Genomic DNA, 22,759 nt, shown 5'->3' with positions numbered 1-22,759 from the left:
CACCGCGCTGCTTGTTTTCGCTTTACTGGCAAAAATTGCCACCTAGGCACTTAGGTGGTGCGGTGGTAAAGTCTGTGCCCACCACCCGCTTTGTTGGAACACAATTGGGGAGGGAAGCCAGGCAGAGATGGTGATAAGTGTCATTGCACATACTCCTACGGGCTGTGGTGGCGGCACCTGTCAGCGTGGAGTGTTGGGCGGGAGGAGTAGGACAAAGGCTCTATACTAGTCCTCCTGTTGGGGGCTCCTCACTGGCAGGTGAGTCAGAAGGATACAACAGCAGTGACAACACAGGAATGTGTGTGGGGAGGTTTGGCATAACGACTAAATTGGGGAGAAAAAGGGGAGAAAATAGAATTGTCTACTCTAAATAATAATAATAAATATATAGCAAAATATATAACAAAGATGTAAACCATCTCACAGAATGGTTTGCCTGTAGCTCTATTCCTGCTTAAAGAATGATCTACAAGTGTACTTTTCTGGCGTTTCAGGGGAGAAAGAGACCATTCCTTACTTTGCTGCCCACTTTGACGAACAGCTTAGGCTCTACACAAAGCAGGTGAGATTCACGACCAGTATGCATCTGCATCTGACCAGTATGCATCTGGTAAAGATGTGAAGGGTTTTGTATGTATTCCGTTGTCTTAAGGGCCTTTCAAACGGGAAGCGATATAACGTGCCTATAGTTCATTTTCAATGAGACCATGCAACAAGAGGCAAGAGTGTTTATCCCCTTTACAATGCACTAGACTAGACCCCTTGCTGAGGTGCTACGCCACACGTACAGTTTGCTCCCAGTACAACAAGTAGTTACCCAAGCTGTGCTATGCAGAGTTGGTAGTGGCCGAATAGCTGTGATTTATAGTGCTGATATTGGTAGACCAATTTACAATTTAGGCATCTAGCAGGTGCTATTATCCAAAGTGACTTACAAAGTGAACCCCTTTCAGAACGGGAACTCCTTTTGGTGTTTTAATGATTATGTTATACTTTAGCTATTGAAAAATAGCAGATCTACAAGCTCGTAGTGCAGCACAGAGTGCCACACTACGAGCTTGTAGATCTGCTATTTTTGAAAAATCGTGAAAATGTGGTGCAAATCTTTGAATATACTGTTCTTTCAGAGCGAACGTTTTTAACTGAAATCAAATCAAACTAGAAAAAGTGCCCTTCCGGGCACAGGTCTCCACCAGGTTATCCACAGATCCGTGCAGTTAGAGGTAAAAACACTTTTCGGCCAGTTATAGCGCCACCTTGAGGCTGAGTTGAAATTGTTCATGTGGCATTTCGTCCTCGGCCTAGTGGGAATGTGGGTGCACAATTTCACGGAAATCACGCGATGTGTTCATGATTTGCAGCATTTTGTTTGAAACTGAGCACTCCTGTGAACTTTGGAAGCCAATCTTAACCAATCAGGATGGAGTCTGATAAATCTGAAAGACCCGTTTTGTTGAATGGCTCTAGAGAGACTGTGTACCAATTTGCGTGATGTTTGGACAAAATCTGTAGGTGTACTGTGCAAAAACTTGTTTTGCACAAAGCGGCCTCCTGGTGGCGCTATAACAGGCTGTTCTGGAAAGTTTGGGGCAGAGGTTCATCGTTGGCATCCAGGGAGTGTGTGTGCAAAATATGGCATCGACCGGGTTAACGGTGGCCGAGATTAGCTGTTCACGGACACACACACGGAGACACACACGGACGGACGGAGTGCAAAACATACTCTCCCCACATGCCTTCGGCCTGGTGGAGACAACAAATGCTTAGTTAGTATAACAAGCATCTATCAAGAAAGTCCTAGGGAGTGAGGTATAGCCTGAAGAGGTGAGTTTTCACACTGCAGTGGAAATGGGGAGTGAGTCTGCATTCCTGACTGAGGGGGAGGTCATTCCACAGCTTGGGAGGCAGGAGAGAGAAGATTCTTGGACGCGACCAGACTTTTCCTACCCGATATCACACACAATTAGCGACATCTCCTTCTGTGCCCCTCCTGTCATGTGTCACATTGCAGGTCAGGAGGACAGCATTGCCCGGCTTTGCTCTGTGGTGGGAAATGTTGCTCTGTGTTGTTGGCATTGCAACTCGGACGGGGCTGAGTCAGCTTTAGCGAACTCGGCAATGCTCGACGTGGCAACTTGGTGGCTCAAGTTAGCTTGAGACGGCGCCCCTCCGTCGCAGTCTTAAACTATACTTTATCGGACAAAACGGTGGTTATTGGAATAGTAGTAGGATTCGATCCCGCGAGGTGTGGATTGAGAGTCTAATGATTAGTAAAGCATGCTACCGAGCTGGCTGCCAGAAGGGGGTTTTCTGGTTGTATTAGAACGTGAGAATGCCCCGCCCCACTACTTCCTACCAGTTGTGTGTGGTATCGGCCAGGAAAAGTGTGTTTGTGTCTAGGACGCTTGGAGCAATGCTTAGGCTGTCGTAGGGAAGGCACGTCCTGTGTTAGCTGATCTAAGTGTACAGGAGTACTTGACAGCTGTACCAACAGCTGTCACTTTCATGTCTCTGTACGTAGCATCTTTCTTTCTTAATTTAAGCCAATGTCTATGTTTTGTGTATAAGGCATGGCTGCATTAGATCATTGAACAGATGGGGTGATATTGTACCGGGCTAAACGTAGAGGGCTAATTAAATAGATCAATAATAATTGTTTGTTCTAACTTCTCATCATGAATTAGGTCATCATTAACTTAGTGGACCAAGGTGGACGAGAGAAGCTGATTGGTGATTCATATCTCAAACAAGTCCTCCTATACAACAATCCAAACCTCACATATGTCTCGTTTGACTTCCACGAACACTGGTAAGAGATGCATTACGGAAAGTAGACTTTTTACCCTTCTTAACGATTCTGTAGTGTATTTACTGTAGTGTATTTACCCTATTCTTTTCCCGTTCCTCAGCCGAGGTATGAAGTTTGAGAACGTGCAAACGCTCACCGATGCCATCTCTGACATCATCATTGACATGAAATGGGGCTGGTGAGTGTCACTGACGCGGTTTCACGATACTTTGAAAACATGCTAAGAACTTTCTCGCATTATTCTTTGATAGTAGCATGATTGTAGTGTACTATATGGAAAATAAGACTGGTTACCTTTAAGCAGGCTGTAATGCATGTTGGGATTCCTCCCTTGTTATTGGGATTAAAACATCTGAAATGAATGCAACATTCCATGAATGCTAGATGAGTGTATCGTCCTCTGTTAGGGTTGATCAAGCAGGAGTCATATCCCGGCAGGAAGGCATATTCCGGGTCAACTGCATGGACTGTCTTGACCGGACCAATGTGGTCCAAGCAGCTATTGCTCGAGCAGTGATGGAACATCAGGTGAGATTATTTTTATGACCCCCTCTAGCCTGTGTTCAACTGTCCATCCCAGAGCGACTGGAACCTAAGGTCAGAGAGAAGAGACATGTGAGCAGGGGAAGTATAGAAGTATTTAGCCGCAATTTGCAACTCTAGATTTTTTTATAATGGGTTGAATCTAGAGTTGCAATAAGCTCCATCCACTTCCTATTCATGATTTTCGGTTTCTGATCTGCTGGTCTTAAATGACGTTAAACTCACCAACATTGCAGCTGCAACATGTTATGAGTTACTTTCTGTCCAAAATATTCCAAGAGTGACATTTCCGAGCCGCCATTTGTATTTTTGCAACGTGCCGTAAAACAAGATGTGAGGGGGAGCGCTTGTTTAATAGAAGGCTGTGTGTGATGGGGCGTCGCACTGTGTCTGCCTCTTCTTTGGGTGTCTTACCTGCGCAGGTAAGATTCTATTAAACAAGCGCTCCCCCTCACATCTTGTTTTACGGCACGTTGCAAAAATACAAATGGCGGCTCGGAAATGTCACTCTTGGAATATTTTGGACAGAAAGTAACTCATAACATGTCTACGGGGGATTTTTATGAAAAACAAGCTCGGCAGATTGAAAGAGGATAATTCAAGCTTGGACTACAGCTGCAATGTTGGTGAGTTTAACGTCATTTAAGACCAGCAGATCAGAAACCGAAAATCATGAATAGGAAGTGGATGGAGCTTATTGCAACTCTAGATTCAACCCATTGTAAAAAAATCTAGAGTTGCAAATTGCGGCTAAGAAGTATTGAAATCTTTTATTTTATTTACCAATTTGTATTATTGTTAATCTTATTTTACTAATCATTAAAAAAAATAACAATTACCCAGGTCAAGTCAAAATGACCATTTGAGAAACCTACTCAAGTAAAAAGTACCTTGTTGCTTTTCTTTCTAGCATTTTTGGGGCAACCTTTATTGCACCATTTATTTTATTGTATTTTCACAGACCACAGTGGAGGCGGGCTTCTATCCAACTCCTATGTCGGTTATAGGAGTTGGATTCGAACTTGGGTCCTCGCGACTCATAAGGAGCATGTGGTCCATGCACAAACTGGTTGAGACACCAGGGACCCGCTGGGTCTATGCCTTTAGAATAGAACATTTTTCACACAGCCTTGTGACCATAGCTATGATTCATGAGGACTGGCACCATAATCTTTGGGGCTGCTTGTTTGAATTAATCTCTAGCTGGACAAGCAATATTTCAAATCTGAGCCTATCATTACTTAGCTGCTTTGCTGGCATGAAGACAAGTACATACAGGATGGACAATATTCAGCATAGAAAGTTCAAACAGCCTTTTCAGTTGGTATTGTGACTTTATATATTGTCAATTACTTGCATGAGAGGGGGAGAGGTTGTGGAGTTAGCTGCTTTAGCAGACATGTTGAGGGTCCAATTGAGTTAAGAGGTTTTGTCCGAAGCACTTTTTAATACTTTTAATTGGTTCAATATTTTCTAATAGCATTGATTTAGAAAAAAAATGTATTAGGTGGTTTCCTCCCAACAGCAACGAAATAGGAAATTGAGTCAGGATATGACTTCCAATGTGGATCGGAAGGACTGTGATATCACTCACAGTACTAGTGACAAAGGGTGACTGTGGTGACTAATAGCTCTCTCTTTGTGTCTACCTCATGGTGGTGCAGCTGAAGAAGCTGGGTGTGATGCCTCCAGAGCAGCCCCTTCCTCCTAAGTGCTATAGGATCTATCAGGTCATGTGGGCCAACAATGGAGACACCATTAGCAGACAGTATGCCGGCACAGCTGCCCTCAAGGTACCTCATTATTTCTCATGCAAACGAACTCGTCTCTGTGTCACTGGACATTTCAGTTTGTCATCGTCCTCGATAGTTTGAGGCTATTCATTTTAGACAAAGTCATATTGTTTCTGTCTAACTTGCATGAGTCCTCATTGTGCAGTGCAGCAGACAGTGCATATGTTATGTTATGGCTCGTGCTGGGTTCTGAGTCATCCAGCTCTATGTCACCTTATAACTTTAAACCACTTAAACCATTATTTTAAAATGTAGCTGTTGAAAAATAGCAGATCTACAAGCTCATATTGTGGTGTGCTAAGAGTTTGTAGATCTGCTATTCTTGAAAATCTTTCAATATATATTCTTTCCCAGCGAACGTTCTTAACTCAATCCCTGGAAGAACATATTTTGGGGGGGTCCGTGGCCAATTTCAGATAATTCTATGGGTCCTTGACATGAAAAGGTTTGAGCACCAGTGCACCACTGATACGTTTTTCAGAAAACTGTCAGGATTTGGTTTTTCAGAAAACTGTCAGGATTTGGAAGACATTTTGTAGAATCTGGGTCTTAAATTCAAGATGGGCTCTGATAATAGCATGACTTCATGCATCAGTCATCTATGATGTTTGGGCAAAGATTCAGCCCAATCTGACTGACATTGACTGATTCGATGATGTGCTGAATGGTGCGAGTCAGCCTGGATTCCAGGCTAACAGACTAGAGTCAAGCTAAACTGGCGTCAGACCAGGCTTTCCACCTCGGAGGAAGGCCTGGTCTGTGTTACTAAATTGCAGTGTGATCCGGTCGGGAACGGATGATATCGTTACGTCATGTTGTAGTCATTGTTTTGTAGTCATCTGGCCGGAACCCTCAAACCAGAACTGCCTTTCCCATCAAACTGGAAGAATAAGCATTTCAAATTGCGAGAGGCAACAGTCTGGCAACACAAGGCTACTTTTATTTGGAATGTATTATTCTTCTGGTTTGACGGGAAAAGAAGTTCTGGTTTGAGGGTTCCAGCCTGATGACTACAAAACAATGACTACAACATGACGTAAGATATCATCTTGATGACTACAAAACAATGACTACAACATGACGTAATATATCATACTGATGACTAAAAAACAATGACTACAACATGACGTAAGATATCATCCTGATGACTACAAAACAATTACTACAACATGACGTAACAATATCATCCTCATGACTACAAAACAATGGACTACAACATGACGTAAGATATCATCTGCTCCCAACCGGATCATAAACCCGAAAAGGAATGCTGCCCAGGCTAGAGGCATGCCATTAAACTTGGAAAACCATGTTTCAGATTAGAAAGCATACATTGGCTATAACCGGATAAGATTACCGGTACGTATTTAAAGCAGGGTCTAGTTCTGACGGATACTGTACAAGAATTTCACCCTGAGGGATCAATAGAATGTTATCTTATCTCTTATCTTAAATGAGCACATTGTCCTTGTCCTGTTCTTGCTACTAGAATCTGAGTTGTTTTTGAGCGGCGTTCCTTTACATGGCTATGTGTGTCCGTCTGTTCGTCCGTCTGTCCCTATGAGTGTTGAACCTATGAGTAGGACCTTTGACCCTGCTGTTTAGACAGTAAGACCTATTGACCCCTACAGATGCCGAGCCATTCCTAGCTAATCACACACACACACACACACACACACACACACACACAAGCAAAATATAATTGATCATTTGAATTTAGTTTTTCGCAAAGCCGAGTATCGTGTAAATAGTCCTTGGAGACTATTGAAATTGAATAATCCATGACTTAACTGTGCAATTATTTATTATTAGTACTTTCAGTTAGATATTAATACTTTCAAAAATAAAGCTGTCCAATTGAGAGGAAAATGGTCTTTTATTAGTATGTATAATACAATTGCTCACGCTGTGAATATACGGTACATACATTTATTGTACCCACTATGGTCCTTAAAGGGACACTTCACCCTTTTTGCAAAAAATGTTAGTGACGTTTAGAAGATTTAGAACACTTTCCTGGGCGGTCTTTATGTGTGGTTTTAGATTTTAGCATTGAGCCCAGTGTCTCTGATGTCATGCACACTGGGCTCACTTCCTTCCTGGACTACAATTCCCATAATGCTTTGGTACACTGCTCCTCCTTGTGGATAGGGGGAGGGCTGTCTTACTGAGACAACATGTAGTCCCAAGGAAGCTCTGAGAAGGAAGTGAAGTGGTCACATGACTGGGCTGCGCCATGACACTTTCATGGACACTTTCATGGGAGCCAAACTACCCGGAAGTTTGGCAGAATGCATTGGAGTCAATGAGAGCTCAGTGACCAGCTCATGAACAAACATTATTTATGAACAATTGAGACCTTTTGTAAAGTAATCACTTCTGGAAAATAACAGAAGACATGTAACACATTATTGTCTGCTGTGTTGTTATTCGATGTGTACACTGTGTAATATTTATAGAGGTATGGTATCTCTATAAAAATATAGATACCATAAAGTACAAAGTACATTTCTGAACGCACCAAGTATCGCGAGACTTCCCACCGTTTCCTGTCTGGCAGCCAAATATCGCGATACTTCGGAGCCATAAACGATACCTGCTGCTGTTTAGATCCTCAGATAAAATTATATACTGTGCACTCTGTGCACATCGAAAAGTAAGTGATTAGAAAACAACCTGTTATATGTCTTCTGTTATTTTCCAGAAGTGATTACTTTACAAAAGGTCTCAATTGTTCATGAATAATGTTTATGAGCTGGTCCAGCCGGCTCCATTCACTGCCATGTAATCATTGCACTTCCTGTGTGAGTTTGGCTCCCATGAAAGTGTACATGAAAGTGTCATGGCGCAGCCCAGTCACGTGACCACTTCACTTCCTTCTCAGAGCTTCCTTGATGTAGTCCAGGAAGTAAGTGAGCCCAGTGTCCATGACATCAGAGACACTGGGCTCACTGCTAAAATCAAAAATATCTAAAACCACATATTACATACATAAAGACCCCCAGGAAAGTGTTCTAAATCTTCTAAACGTCATCAACATATATTCTTTTGCAAAAAGTGCAAAAGTGTCCCTTTTAAACTCTGAAAAGGTTGCAGAAAGTTCTGTCTGCAAATGGTCAAGAGTATTATTAGGAGTTGGACCACATTAATATGAACACTGCTTTGCCCTCTGTTTGGACCACATTAATATGAACACTGCTTTGCCCTGTGTTCGGACCACATTAATATGAACACTGCTTTGCCCTGTGTTCGGACCACATTAATATGAACACTGCTTTGCCCTGTGTTTCACTGTAGGGTGATTTCACCAGAACGGGGGAGAGAAAGCTGGCTGGTGTGATGAAGGATGGAGTGAACTCAGCCAATCGTTACTACCTGAACCGCTTTAAGGACGCGTACAGACAAGCAGTCATTGGTAGGGGGAAACTGTGGCATTCCACTTAGCATTTTGCACTACTCCAAAACTGTTTTTTTAGACCACTGTTTCCCAAACAGTGGGTCACAGACAGATTTTTATGGGTCGCTTTAGTTTTTGTTTCCTACATAAAACAATAAAGAAAAAAAAACATTTCCAAAAAAGCTAATATTGTCTTGATTTAAAATGCTAAGATTTTTTACAGTAATTTCATGAAGAAATGAAAGAAAGATCTAAGAAAATCCATCAATTAGAAAAATATTACATATATATTACAATATAATATAACTAAGCTCATAAATAGCTACTCTTTCATTTGATCCCTAATTGGCTGAAATTTTGTCACCTATCTGAAAATGTTTTTAAGTGGTGCAACCACTTCCTTAAGTGACTGTGTGTGGCTGGGTGGGTGGCTGGCTGGCTGGGTGCGTCTGAGCACGAAAACAGCATGGTTGTTTTTCACCACCAACCGAACACACACACATGCACATATTAACTGTATATATGGTGATTTCGGGTGTGGCAGTACAGTACACTACAGTGACAGTACAGTGGAGGGTACAGTAGAGGGACCCCCACACGGTAACTGTCATTTCTCAACCGTTTTGGACACGGAGCGGCTCGCCGGAATCAGGCCGCCACCCTGGGTGGGTCTGTAACTCCAACCCCCGGCGACCCCCACACGGAGTTGCACTACTTACTTCACACAGGTGTGATTTTTTCCCCAGTTTATTAAAGAGCTGGAGAGACTGAACAAACACTCTATAGCAATGATTACTATCAGAATATAGTGACTTAACCTAACAAAAAGCTTTTTGTTTTGACCAAAGATTATCACTTACACTACCCTTAAGTAGTGAAAATAGCCGATCTACAAGCTCACAACGCGGCACGAAGCGTCGCATTGTGTGCTTGTAGATTTTCACTAGTTTGGGTCCCCGGGGCCAAACGTCTAACCTCTCTTTTGGGTCACAGGCTAAAACATTTAGGGAACCACTGTTTCAGCCCTGATCACCGACGAACCTTTCTCACCTCTCCCTCCCGCCCAACAGACCTAATGATGGGCCACCCGGTGACAGAGGACCTGTACTCCATCTTCAGCAAGGAGAAGGAGCACGAGGAGAAGGAGAAGGAGAGCCAGAGGGGAGCCCAGGAGCAGGTCAGCCTCCTGCTGCAGACGTACATGCAGCTGCTGCTGCCCGACGACGAGAAGTTCCACGGGGGCTGGGCCCTCATCAACTGTGACATGAGGTCAGTGGCTGGCAGTGGTGGAAAGTAAACTAAGTGCACTTACTTAGGTACTGTACTTAAAGGGCCCACTTCGTCCCTTTTGCAACCAGATCTTATTTTGATGATGTTTAAGGACACAAGAAACACTTTCCTGCGGGTTTTTTTGTGTGCAATATGTAGTGTTTTATATTTTAGTCACTGCGCCACCCATGTTCATGACCAAGATTTGTCATGAAAATGTGGTCTCACTTCCTTCCTGGACTACAATCCCCATAAGGCTTTGGTCCACTGCTCCTCCTTGTGGATAGGGGGAGGGCTGTCTTACTGAGTAGTAGTCCCGCGTTACCAGACTGTTGCAATTTCCAAATGCTTCATCATACAGTCTGGGCCAATGGAAGAGCTGTCATGAGTAAACTATAAAGCGGAAGTGGAGCCTCCTCTCCACTTCTGTTTCGTCTTTACAGTCGTGCACATTCATCCTAATATAAATAGAAAACATCTAAGCATATAATATAGTTTGTTGCTTAGCAGAAAAGGAAATAAAAAAAAAAGCTCTAAAGATATTTTTAAATATATTTTCGTGAACGGAAATGGCAGCTTCCGTTACTCAGCTCATGGGGGCTATAGGTCCAGACTCTATATAGCATTACATTACTCAGCTCATGGGGGCTATAGTTCCAGACTCTATATAGCATTCCTTACTCAGCTCATGGGGGCTATAGTTCCAGACTCTATATAATAATAATAATAATATATACGATTTATATAGCGCTTTTCTGGGTACCCAAAGTCGCTTTACAGAAAGAAGTACAGACATATTTATTAGAAAACTATTTAAAAGGTTTAAAAGGTTAAAAACTAGAAATCAAAATCAAAAGAGGGACAAACAAGAAGGGTGTGTGTGTGTGTGTGTGTGTGTGTGTGTGTGTGTGTGTGTGTGTGTGTGTGTGTGTGTGTGTGTGTGTGTGTGTGTGTGTGTGTGTGTGTGTGTGTGTGTGTGTGTGTGTGTGTGTGTGTGTGTGTGTGTGTGTGTGTGTGTGTGTGTGTGTGTGTGTGTGTGTGTGTGTGTGTGTGGGGGGGGGGGGGGGTATGTAGGGAAAGCCAGTTTGAAAAGGTGGGTTTTGAGTGTGCTTTTGAACATTTGATGTGAGTTGGGAGAGAGTTCCAGAGAGAAGGGGCAGCCACTGCGAAGGCCCTGTCTCCCCATGTCCGTTTGTTGGATTTGTGGGGTTCCAGTTGGTTGGCAGTGCTTGACCTGAGGGAGCGGGAGGGGACATGGCGGTTGATGAGTTCAGAGAGGTAGAGGGGGGCCTGGTTGTTGAGGGTTTTGTAGGTGATGAGTATTTTGAATTCAATTCTGGACTTGACTGGGAGCCAGTGGAGTATATAGCATTCCGTTAGCTCATGGGGGCTATAGGTCCAGACGTCTATATAGCATTCCGTTACTCAGCTCATGGGGGCTATAGGTCCAGACTCTATATAGCATTCTGTTACTCAGCTCATGGGGGCTATAGGTCCAGACTCTATATAGCATTCCGTTACTCAGCTCATGGGGGCTATAGGTCCAGACTCTATATAGCATTCTGTTACTCAGCTCATGGGGGCTATAGGTCCAGACTCTATATAGCATTCCGTTACTCAGCTCATGGGGGCTATAGGTCCAGACTCTATATAGCATTCCGTTACTCAGCTCATGGGGGCTATAGGTCCAGACGTCTATATAGCATTCCTTACTCTGCTCATGGGGGCTATAGGTCCAGACTCTATATAGCATTCTGTTACTCAGCTCATGGGGGCTATAGTTCCAGGCTCTATATAGCATTCTATTACTCAGCTCATGGGGGCTATAGGTCCAGACTCTATATAGCATTCTGTTACTCAGCTCATGGGGGCTATAGGTCCAGACTCTATATAGCATTCCTTACTCAGCTCATGGGGGCTATAGGTCCAGACGTCTATATAGCATTCCTTACTCTGCTCATGGGGGCTATAGGTCCAGACGTCTATATAGCATTCCTTACTCTGCTCATGGGGGCTATAGGTCCAGACGTCTATATAGCATTCCTTACTCAGCTCATGGGGGCTATAGGTCCAGACTCTATATAGCATTCTGTTACTCAGCTCATGGGGGCTATAGGTCCAGACTCTATATAGCATTCCGTTACTCAGCTCATGGGGGCTATAGGTCCAGACTCTATATAGCATTCTGTTACTCAGCTCATGGGGGCTATAGGTCCAGACTCTATATAGCATTCTGTTACTCAGCTCATAGGGGCTATAGGTCCAGACTCTATATAGCATTCCTTACTCGGCTCATGGGGGCTATAGTTCCAGACTATATAGCATTCCTTACTCTGCTCATGGGGGCTATAGTTCCAGGCTCTATATAGCATTCTATTACTCAGCTCATGGGGGCTATAGTTCCAGGCTCTATATAGCATTCTATTACTCAGCTCATGGGGGCTATAGTTCCAGGCTCTATATAGCATTCTATTACTCAGCTCATGGGGGCTATAGGTCCAGACTCTATATAGCATTCTGTTACTCAGCTCATGGGGGCTATAGGTCCAGACTCTATATAGCATTCCGTTACTCAGCTCATGGGGGCTATAGGTCCAGACTCTATATAGCATTCTGTTACTCAGCTCATGGGGGCTATAGTTCCAGACTCTATATAGCATTCTGTTACTCAGCTCATGGGGGCTATAGGTCCAGACTCTATATAGCATTCCTTACTCAGCTCATGGGGGCTATAGGTCCAGACTCTATATAGCATTCCTTACTCAGCTCATGGGGCTATAGGTCCAGACTCTATATAGCATTCCTTACTCAGCTCATGGGGGCTATAGGTCCAGACTCTATATAGCATTCCTTACTCAGACTAACGGAGTAGAGACAACATGTTGTCCAGGAAGGAAGTGAGCCTTGTGTCCATGACATGGAGCCCATGGACACTTTGAAATACTAAAATATCTAAAAACACACATTACCCACATAAAAACCCCAGGAAAGTGTTTCTTGTCTCCCAAACATCATAAGATCTGGTTGCAAAAAAAAAGTGGCCCTTTATGTACAATTTTGAGGTGTACTTTACTTGAGCATTTCCGATTTCCAATACGTTTACTTCTGCTTCACTACTATCTCGGATCCAAATACTGTACTTTTACTCCACTACATTTATTTGAAAACTTTAGTTACTAGTTACTTTGTAGATTTTTGGATTATTTTTGGATTATTATTACAAAACATTTACCGCTTCAGCCCTATATACATTTGAAAATAGCAGATGTACAAGCTCACAGTGTGTTGTGATGCGACGCATTGTGCTCTTGTAGATTTGCTATTTTCAAAAGATTTTTTACACATTGGAAAATGGGACATTCTGCATAATTAGTACTTTAACTTTGGTACTTTAAGTACATTTTGATGCCAATACTTCTGTACTTTTACTCAAGTACATTTTGAATTCCGGACTTTTACCTGTAACAGAGCATTTCTATATTGCAGTATTGATAACTTTGACCTAAGTAAAACATTTGAGTGCTTTTTCCACCACTGATAAATGCGCTCTTCACTAGCCTTATAGATACAACACACAAGGATGTGGATGTTCTTCTGCTTCTGTCCAACAATGCTTACTACATCGCCTAGTAAGTAATACCTCCAATAGTTGACATTTGTTTTGCAGTTAGTTATTGTGGTGGCCAATTAACATTTGTGTTTTATTTCCTCATTTCCAGCTACGATGACGAAGCAGACAAAGTCAACCAGTACCAGCGCCTCAATTTAGATGGTTTGGAAAAGATTGAAATCGGTAAGGAGTGAGTTATGTTGAAAGAACTATAGTGAGGGGTCTCATTCTGTTCATTCAGGCTGGGAATACCTTGTGTGTTCTAAGCATTATGTTTACTTAGTGCCGCGCTATGAGCTTGTAGATCTCCTATTTTAGAAAAATCAAAATCAAAATGTCGCGCAATTCCTTGAATATATATATATACTTTCAGAGCGAAAGTTCTTAACTCAAATCTTTGCTTCTGGGAGGTCCCTGGAACTACATATTTTCAGATGGTGGTCTGCGGCCAAATACAGATAATTCTGTGGGTCCTTGACATGAAAAAGGTTGAGCACCACGCACTGACGTAGAAACATAGGTTTTTCACAAAACTGTCAGGATTTAGAAGCCTTTTTTAAAATCGGCCTCAGGTCTAAATGTTTCCCTAAAGTTCCTCACAGTTTCCCCCCCAGCAACCTATTACTTTGCATTATAGACAGTCCCGCCCCCTCGAGAGACCCGGGAAAGAATTCCCCGTTCATTTTCCTCATAGACTTTTCAAAAAGTATTTATTTAAAGACGTTCACACCGCGGACAAAGCCAATGCTTGTCGAGACAAATCATGACAATAAACACAATGTTTTGGGCCGAACAAATAATTAGAAAGAAGAAGAAAACGTCAGGTTACAACATCTTTTTCTTCTTTGTAATTATTTGTTTGGTCCAGCCAGCGTGACACAGGAAATACCTCGTTTTGTTGCGCTTTGGGTCAATTTATTAATTATGTAATAAGCAGGATAATGTATGCAGGGCTTAAAGTACTCAGTCCTGGGGACTGATTTCAGTCCTGAGGATCTCATATGGGTCATTTAATGAGATCAGTGCAGATTTGCAAAAAAAACATTTTCAGTCTTGGGATTCTTTTTGGCTTTAAGCCCTGTGTATGGCTGAGTGGTCATTGTTTATAGATAAATCACAGACGGGCTGGGCTGATTAACCACAGACGTGAAACTCCCTGTGATTCTGCATGATGATTTTCATTTTATACTTCATTACTTCTTCATACAATGGTGTCGCGTACCAAAAATAGCAGATCTGCGAGCGTATCAAACGTATCACAACGCCAGTGTTGATTTTGGCGACTACCGGTAATACTATGACGAGAAATGTTTGTCAACTACCGGTACCTTTTTTCACTGACGAAAACTAAATGAAAGCTAAGCTATGATGACTAAAACTAAGACTACATATGTTGACAATTTCGTCAACAAATAAAAACTAGACTTAAAATATTAGGAAGGGTCTAGTGGACAAGTGATCCGGTATAAGTAAAAGACAAGTCATTTTACACTTTGTTGCATGCTGAAAATAGCAGATCTTAAGCAAGTCTAAAATCAGCCATTTCAACGGCATCAAGGCCCGCCAAAATACATTTTAGTCGACTAAATCAACTATAGATTTAGTCGACTAAAATCTTATGATATTTAGTCGGCTAACACTAAAGCATTTCAGATGACTAAAATATGACAAAAACGAAATTAAGCTTTATTCCAACGACTATGACTAAACTAACTATGACTAACTAACGAGCTTGTAAGAGCACAAACGGGACCTTGTGTAGAGTAGACAGCACACCAATAAAACGCTGATTGTATGACCTCTGTGCTCCCATGCAGGTCCAGAGCCCACTCTGTTTGGGAAGCCAAAGTTCTGCTGTATGCGCCTGCACTACAGGACCGAGGAGACCAGCGGATACTTTCACACGCTGCGAGCAGCTACTCGCAACCCCGAGGATGATGGAAAAGGTAAGTGTGTGATTCTCCTTCCATTTGAACCCATTGAGACCTGAGACCGGATTCTACAAAATGTCTGCAAAATGTATGACGGTTTTCTGAAAAACGAAAAAAAAAAAAATCTACATCACTGGTGCGCAAACTATTTCATGCCAAGGACCCACAGAATGATATGTATTTGGCTGCGACCCCCCATCTGAAGATATGTTGTTCCAGGGACCTACCAGAAGCAAAAGAAATTAGTTGAAAACATTCACTGTGAAAGAATATACATTTAAAGATTTGCACACATTTTCACAATTTTTCAAAAACAGCAGATCTACCGCGCTACGAGCTTGTAGATCTGCTATTTTTCAACAGATAAAGTTTTAAATAATGGTTAATGTGGTTAAAAGCTATTAGGTGACACTGATGCGTCCTCAGGTCTAAATTGGTTAAGGACAACACCATACACTGCATGTACTTCGCATATTAAAGACAAACTTGTTTGTGACTTACTTCCATCGTGATTATATCAGACACGCTACAGTGCATTGCTGAGATGCTTCGGATAACAAAACAAGCCATGGGGCTGGACCTGACAGTGGTGGAGAAGAAGCTGGAGAGGTGAGGAGTCATTCATTTTGTTTTCCCATACTTGCCCTTCCTTTTATTAATGTTGATTATTTTCTTATACATTTAATAAACTCCTTCCTACATGTATCATTATGTATGTCATCATATCATAAACTTTTTTTTGTCCACCGCTAACAAAAGCTATAGCCAGTAGGGCTGGGTGCAATACCGCCATACCGCGGTTATTATAATTGTTTTATTTGAAATTTTATCCCACGACTTTGTAACATATTTTTCATCCGGGGTCAATTGCCTACGTGTTATCCTGGGCACTACTCTCCTCCTGCCAACCCGGGGAGAGCCACGAACTGAGCTCAATGATGCTTTCTTCAATGCACGAGGAGTGAGCAGGCCGCTTACTGCGCCACTGTGCCCCTTATATTATTATTATATATATATTTTTATTTCATTCAAAACAACTTTTGTTTAGGTATCGCTAACAAAAAAAAGCATACCGCCACAGCCCTAATAGCCAGTATACTCACAATGACTGCATCTTTTCCAGGCGGCAGAGCAAACCTCACGAGGATATAATGGGCATACAGAGCAGAGCTACAGACCAGGTTCATGGCAGCTCTGGACTGGCGCAGGGAAAAAGCTTTCTCCTCAATAAATTCTCCTCGCTCAATCAGAAGGTGAAACAGACGGGCCCATTCAAGCCCCTCGGAAAGCTCGGCAACTTCTCCAAGCCTGACGTGAAGGTGAACTTCCTGAAGCCCACCATGCACGTGAACCTCTGGAAGTCGGACAGCAGTTTGGAGAACCTCGGAGCCGGGGCCCACAAGGACCTCGGCGGCGACAACTCGGAGATCTCCTCTGACTCTGACTCGTACAACTCTGACCCAGAGCACCCGTGCTCTGGCTCCTTGGAAAACGTGGACTATGTGCTGCCCAGCTGTGGCATTGTGGCCTCAAACTCACGGCTTGGCAGCCGCTCTCAGTCCATTGTCAGCACGGATCTGAACATCCCATCTGTCATCCGCGTCACTGGGTGTGAAGACAAGCAGGAAACCCTGTACCAAGCCGGGGACGATATGTCCCCTGGAGCTGCCTCGGTGGCCGAAGAAGCCATCCTGATTGACTTTGGAACGCCCATTGAAGCCTACTGCCACCAGTTTGCTCAGGACGCGCAGACCAAACCCGTGGAGGTGTTTGGCGAGGAGCAGCCGGCAGTTGTTGGCCCACAGAAACCCTCAGTGCCTCTGCAAACTAAGGGCCCGTCAGACTCAAACGAGCAGCCTGGAGAGCAGGACCAGGAGCCCCAGCTCCCCAGGCCGTCTCAGTTGGACGTCCAGTCCACTACCCCCGGCACGACAACCCAACTGACGGTACAGAAGCCCTCCTCGGCCATCTCGGGAGGCCCTCAGCGGAGTCCGGCTTCTCAAACGGAGGGCAACGTCCTTGGTCCCTCGCCCGGCGACGGCAACGGCAGCCGAGTGGTGTCCCCCTTTGCCAAGATCAAGAGCTCTATGGTGCAGGTGGCCAGTTTCACTCAGGCGGGTCTTACCCAGGGCATAAACTTTGCCGTGGCCAAGGTGCAGAAGAGCCCAGAGCCGGACGCCGTCAATGAGGCCCAAGAGAGCGACCTGAAGGCAATGTTTACACAGTGCCAGACCAGGATCATTCAGATCTAGCTCCTTCCTTGTAGCTCCAGCAGGATTCTGTAGTAGTATACATGTTAACTTCCACTATGGTAGCAGTAGCATAAGCTTGCACAAAAGGCCACCACTCGGCTAAGAACCCTGCTTTTAAACTGACCCCTTAGTTAAACTGAAAAATGTTTACAAAGAATCTTGTACAGAACATAAGTTTATCCAATTCTGACAAGACAATGACTATAGTATGTTTACATGCACACAAAAATGCAATTATTCCTTACATTCCTTCCTCCTTAGTTAAGCTATTGCATGCATAGCGACAGAAGAAAGTGTCATTCTCATTCAGTCACACATGCTCAAACCAGTTGACAGAAATGTGTCGGTTGCCTTTAGGCTATGAACAATATTAATAAGTTCCCTCCTTTAGTAAACGCCAATGTTGATTAGGTATGATATTTATGTTGCTTCCAAGTTCCATTTATATCTTTCAGGCGTATCCCTTTACTACTGCTTGAGAAGTATGTAGCCAGGCTGGACGTGAAGATGTAGATAAATAAAATGTATAGTTGCATATATTGTACATACAAATTGGCATGTAAAGTTAAACAGTGCAATATGTTCAAGATATGACAGCAATGTGTCATAACTATAGATTTACTGACATGCTCAGGTTCTGGTTTGTAGATACATCCAAAATCTAAAATATAATTAATATTGCAGCATTCTGTGTTTTTAAGTTCCATAATTATTAAATACTCATGTTATGAGTAACTTGCGTGATGTAATTAGAGACGGAATTAACATGATTCATTAGCCATACATGTACACTTATGGTCAGAATCCCATGGCCATATTATTCTAATTAGAGAATTGATGTGCTTGTAAACATATGACTGTCCTTAGTCCTTGAGTTTCGAGTTACTTTTCAATTGGTTGCCCTCTGTGGTTGCATGTGAGGTTAAATGTAGCAGGTAAATACTGACTGCATGGTGAAAGATCAACTCTGTAGCTCCGTACTGTATATGTGATCCCAAATGTGCAGGTCACTTAGGCCCCTTTTCCATCGGCTGGGGACCGGTTCAGTTCTTTTTGGTTCTTAGTCCATGAGCCAGACCTCCAAAATTGGAACGTTAATTATGAATTGAGTGGGCAAATCCATACCTATAGTATCAATATAAGTAGTAGCCTTTTCATATAATAATAACAATATTTAAATTTACAATTTTCAGAACTTTTAACCTTTTTCCCCGCCAAAAAACGTAGCCGGAGTTATTTGTCGGGAAGCGATGCTGCCAAAATACGTAGCTACGTTTATTCAGTTGTATAAATGTGTTATATATTGGCTTCGGATGGCTATCTGTTGTTGGCTTAGACACTGGACTATGCGCAATCTTGGATTGGATTGCACGCACGTGTGTGCATGTGCACACACGCTTTCAGTCGCTTTAGTCTCCAAATCCCCCTCCCAGGCGGCATTTCTGGTCAAAACAACGCTTATTGCACGGAGCCTAGCGGTCGCAGCAATGGTGCCAGCCTTTGCTTCTCATCGTCCATCAGCAAACGATAACATCCGGTGAGACAACACACACACACACACACACACCATTAAGCTGACACAACATCCGGTTGGATCTTCAAAATAAGGCTTGAACGGCACGATATCCTGGCATGTTATTAATTAATCCTGGCGGGGAAACGGTTAATACAATAAATAATTGTTTTTGTGTTAGTAATCAACTGGGGAAGGTTCATGGTGATAACTGTTAATTACATATTTACCTATTCACCTATCACATACAGGCCTACTGTAGCTGAAAATGACAATGTGTGATAAATATGAAAAAGCTACTCCTGTGGATGGGTTATCATATATTAATTTACTTATATTGACCCTATAAACAATTTAATATAGGTATGGTTTTGCACACTCAATTCATTAACGTTCCAATTTTGGAGCTCTGGCTCATGGACTAAGAACCAAAGATAACAACCGGTTCCCAATCGGTGCAAAAGGGGTCTTATTGGTATCATAAGCCACATCTATAGGTGCATTTCTAAACAGTGGTGGTAGAATCTGACCAAATGTGTTGTGATTTCCAAAGGCAGTCCCGTGTTTCATATTACCCTTTGTATAGCCATAAGAAAACAAACAAGGAGCGGGTGTAGTTGGGCCTATGTAATATCAGTGTTGTCAAGTGTAACCTAGGAAATAATATACTACTGTAGAAATTAATGACCACACACAGAGCTTAGTAAGAGTATACTATATATATATATATATGTACAGTGAGTATTGTATGTATATCTGTTCCCTGAGTAGAACCTTTCAATTTTCCAATTATATATAGTATATACGTATATATATATAATATATACACAATACACATATATTTATGAACATGAGGGGTATCTGCATACACTTTGGCTTTTTGTATTGATGCTAGAGTGGCAGCTTATGTTTGAAAGGGTATGAGTATTTTATTTCCACGAAGAATGCCCAATTCGATGACCCTTAATCATGAATAACCAGACGTATACTGGTTAGAGCGGTTAATTTTTATTTTTCTGTGTGAATAGAATTTTGTTAATATGCTAAATGGTTGTACTAAATGTCTCTGACGGTGCGTTTGATCTAAGTTCTCAGTCGGCGTTATACATTAATGTTGCATGTTTGACAAAGACTGAAGAGTAGCATATAGGTATATGCAACGAGCCCCGCCCGAACATTAGAAACACTGTTTGATGCTTTATGCACTCCCCCAAATCTAAAACATACTGTACTTGCCTTAACGGGAACTTCAAGTGGGATTATGTGTATCAGGTATTTATGGCAAAGATCTACCTTTTTAACTCTGTTCTTACATGTTACATTATGTTTTTTTTGTGTAATGTATATGGTAGGAAATCCTGTTCAGGGAGGGTTGTTTTATGTCGATAAACTTTTTCTTGGGATATTTCTAGCAGCTTTTGAGGAACTGAAAGTGTCTGTTGTTGGTTGGCGTGTATACAGTAGGCACTATACTGTGTAGGGGGGCTTTATGTTGGAGCATCCCTGCTGCTGCTGCTTGTATTTAGGTGTGCTCTCTTTAGACCTCCATAAGATTTACCATGTGCTACTATGCTGCACGCGGCAGTATATTATATACTACGGTTTGTTAACCTCGTCAGATGAGGTTTCGTAAGCATCATTTACAGTAAGGCTTGGGAATGGTCTCTCTCCCATCGGACCGAAATAGGAGCTACGGTGGTATAATCTATTCCAGGACATTCTGGTGTCGTAATGTATATAATATTGGTATCTATTTACTGTATAATATTGTCTTAAGTAGGAATATCCCAAGATAAATATGGACATTTAATGTTTTGTGTCTTATTTAATTGTTGTTTTTTTTAATGGTGACATTTGCCACTCTGCTCTGCATTCAGCTGGCACACCGGATTCTACAAAATGTCTTTGAAAATCTATGTTTCTATATCAGTGGTTCTCAAACTATTTCATGTCAAGGACCACACACATAGAGGCCGCCGACCCCCATCTGGAAAAATGTTGTCCCAGAAGCAACGATTTGAGTTAAAAATGTTCGCTCTGAAAGAATATATATTCAAAGATTGGCGGCACATTTTTCAAAAATAGCAGATCTACAAGCTTGTAGCGCGGCACCGTGCTATGAGCTTGTAGATCTGCTATTTTTCAATAGGTAAAGAATAACATAATGCTTAAAACACCAAAAGGGGTTCCCCGTCCTGAATGGGATAAAGCCTAATGACAGATGTATTTTTGTGACACGTGGCTGGACTGTCCTGCTTTGTGGACAGTGCATGGTGTTGTGGGCTGGCTCATCAGTTACTAAACCTGCTGATATTGTCTGGTGTTGCCAAAAGAGCTTTAAGACTAGAGTGGGAGAATAATAGTTATGTTAAGGCTTTAGCATAAGAGGAATGGGTGTATTTTTTTTTAAAGCAGTTCATGAAACAATCTTCATTCAACTGCAAATGGTGGTCCACAGGAGCAGAAGCTGTTACCTAAATTTAAATCTTTAAAAGGATCATTTATCTTTATTAACATTCCTATGAGATTTGACCACAATGTTAAATCCTTTCCTTTATATGCAAAAGCTGTCATATTTATATTTAATCTTACTTTTGCTAGGTGAGATGTTTTTTTCTTTTTTTTAACACCAAGTGCTTTTGAAACCAACCTTTCATTTGTCGTCTGTGGTTGACTTTACCCATGAGGATCCCGTCCACAGATAATGTACAATGATTCTTTTTGATGAGAGGTTTAAATGTATGATTGCACTGCATTAAGCACATTTTCCAACATTAGTATCACGTCCTTATGAATGTCTGTGGTTGTACTTCACTTCTTTAACAGCTGACTGTTGTCATGTTTTTCCATGGTGTACTCACATTTTATTGATTAAAAAATATTTATTCTTACCATCTTCAGGTGTGGTACTCGGTACAACAAACATAATTGGGGCATATCAGTAGCTAACTGGTTATTGCATTAAATATTGGATTCTTCCTTCTGGCTAACCACAATTTCTAAATTATTTAAAAAATATGTCGCTGACATTTCTTATACATGCCAAGCTGGGGCATGTGGCATGTATTAAGAAAAGCCAATCAGGATGCAGTATGAATAATGTGAATGAACTGTTTTTTTAATGGCTATAGACTATCATTCAATTCGAACCATATAACTCCAAAAAAATTCAGGAAATGAAGAAAACCTTATATTTTGAAAACAAAGCAATACAGCCTCATCAGTTGGTCTTGTGACTTTATATAGTGTCAATGACTTCCATGAGAGGTTAGAGGTTTTGTCCAAAGCACTTTACTACTTTTTATTGGTTCAATATTTTCGAAACAACCCATAGATGTAAAGGGTGTTCAATAGAGCGTCGTAGTCCCACCCCCTTTCAGAATGATGAGTGGCCCATTAAATAATTCCCCATAGGCTTTTCAAAAAGTATTTAAAGACGTTTACACCGCGAAACAAAGCCAACTGGGCTCGTGACAAATCATGACAACACAATGTTTTGGGCAGATCAAATAATTAAAAATAAAAGAATCTGAGCCGTCTGAAGTGATTGGTGCTGTACTGTATATTCTACTGTATGAGCCCTCTTCCCTGGCCTGTGTGCGCAACAGTAACACTTGGTAGTGAACAAACGCTATTTTCGTG

The 22,759-nt window shown here is 42.1% G+C and overlaps 1 protein-coding gene across 1 annotated transcript in view; it reads left to right on the top strand.

The window, feature by feature from the left end:
• inpp5f (inositol polyphosphate-5-phosphatase F) overlaps positions 1-21,210 on the top strand; it is a 29,337-nt gene extending 8,127 nt beyond the window's left edge. The window contains exons 9-20 of the mRNA XM_083775335.1: positions 495-562; positions 2,685-2,809; positions 2,910-2,987; positions 3,217-3,337; positions 5,017-5,145; positions 8,443-8,560; positions 9,613-9,811; positions 13,369-13,440; positions 13,531-13,604; positions 15,239-15,367; positions 15,874-15,961; positions 16,476-21,210. Coding sequence (XP_083631461.1) covers positions 495-562; positions 2,685-2,809; positions 2,910-2,987; positions 3,217-3,337; positions 5,017-5,145; positions 8,443-8,560; positions 9,613-9,811; positions 13,369-13,440; positions 13,531-13,604; positions 15,239-15,367; positions 15,874-15,961; positions 16,476-17,604 — 2,330 coding nt within the window. The 3' untranslated portion in view covers positions 17,605-21,210. The remainder of the gene's footprint in view (positions 1-494; positions 563-2,684; positions 2,810-2,909; positions 2,988-3,216; positions 3,338-5,016; positions 5,146-8,442; positions 8,561-9,612; positions 9,812-13,368; positions 13,441-13,530; positions 13,605-15,238; positions 15,368-15,873; positions 15,962-16,475) is intronic.
• Positions 21,211-22,759: the final 1,549 nt, after the last annotated feature.

This window comes from Protomyctophum parallelum (assembly GCF_964188405.1).
Source record: "Protomyctophum parallelum genome assembly, chromosome: 10".
Taxonomy (NCBI): Eukaryota; Metazoa; Chordata; class Actinopteri; order Myctophiformes; family Myctophidae; genus Protomyctophum; species Protomyctophum parallelum.
Note: the sequence above shows the minus strand (reverse complement) of the source record. Positions and strands in the feature narration are given on the sequence as shown.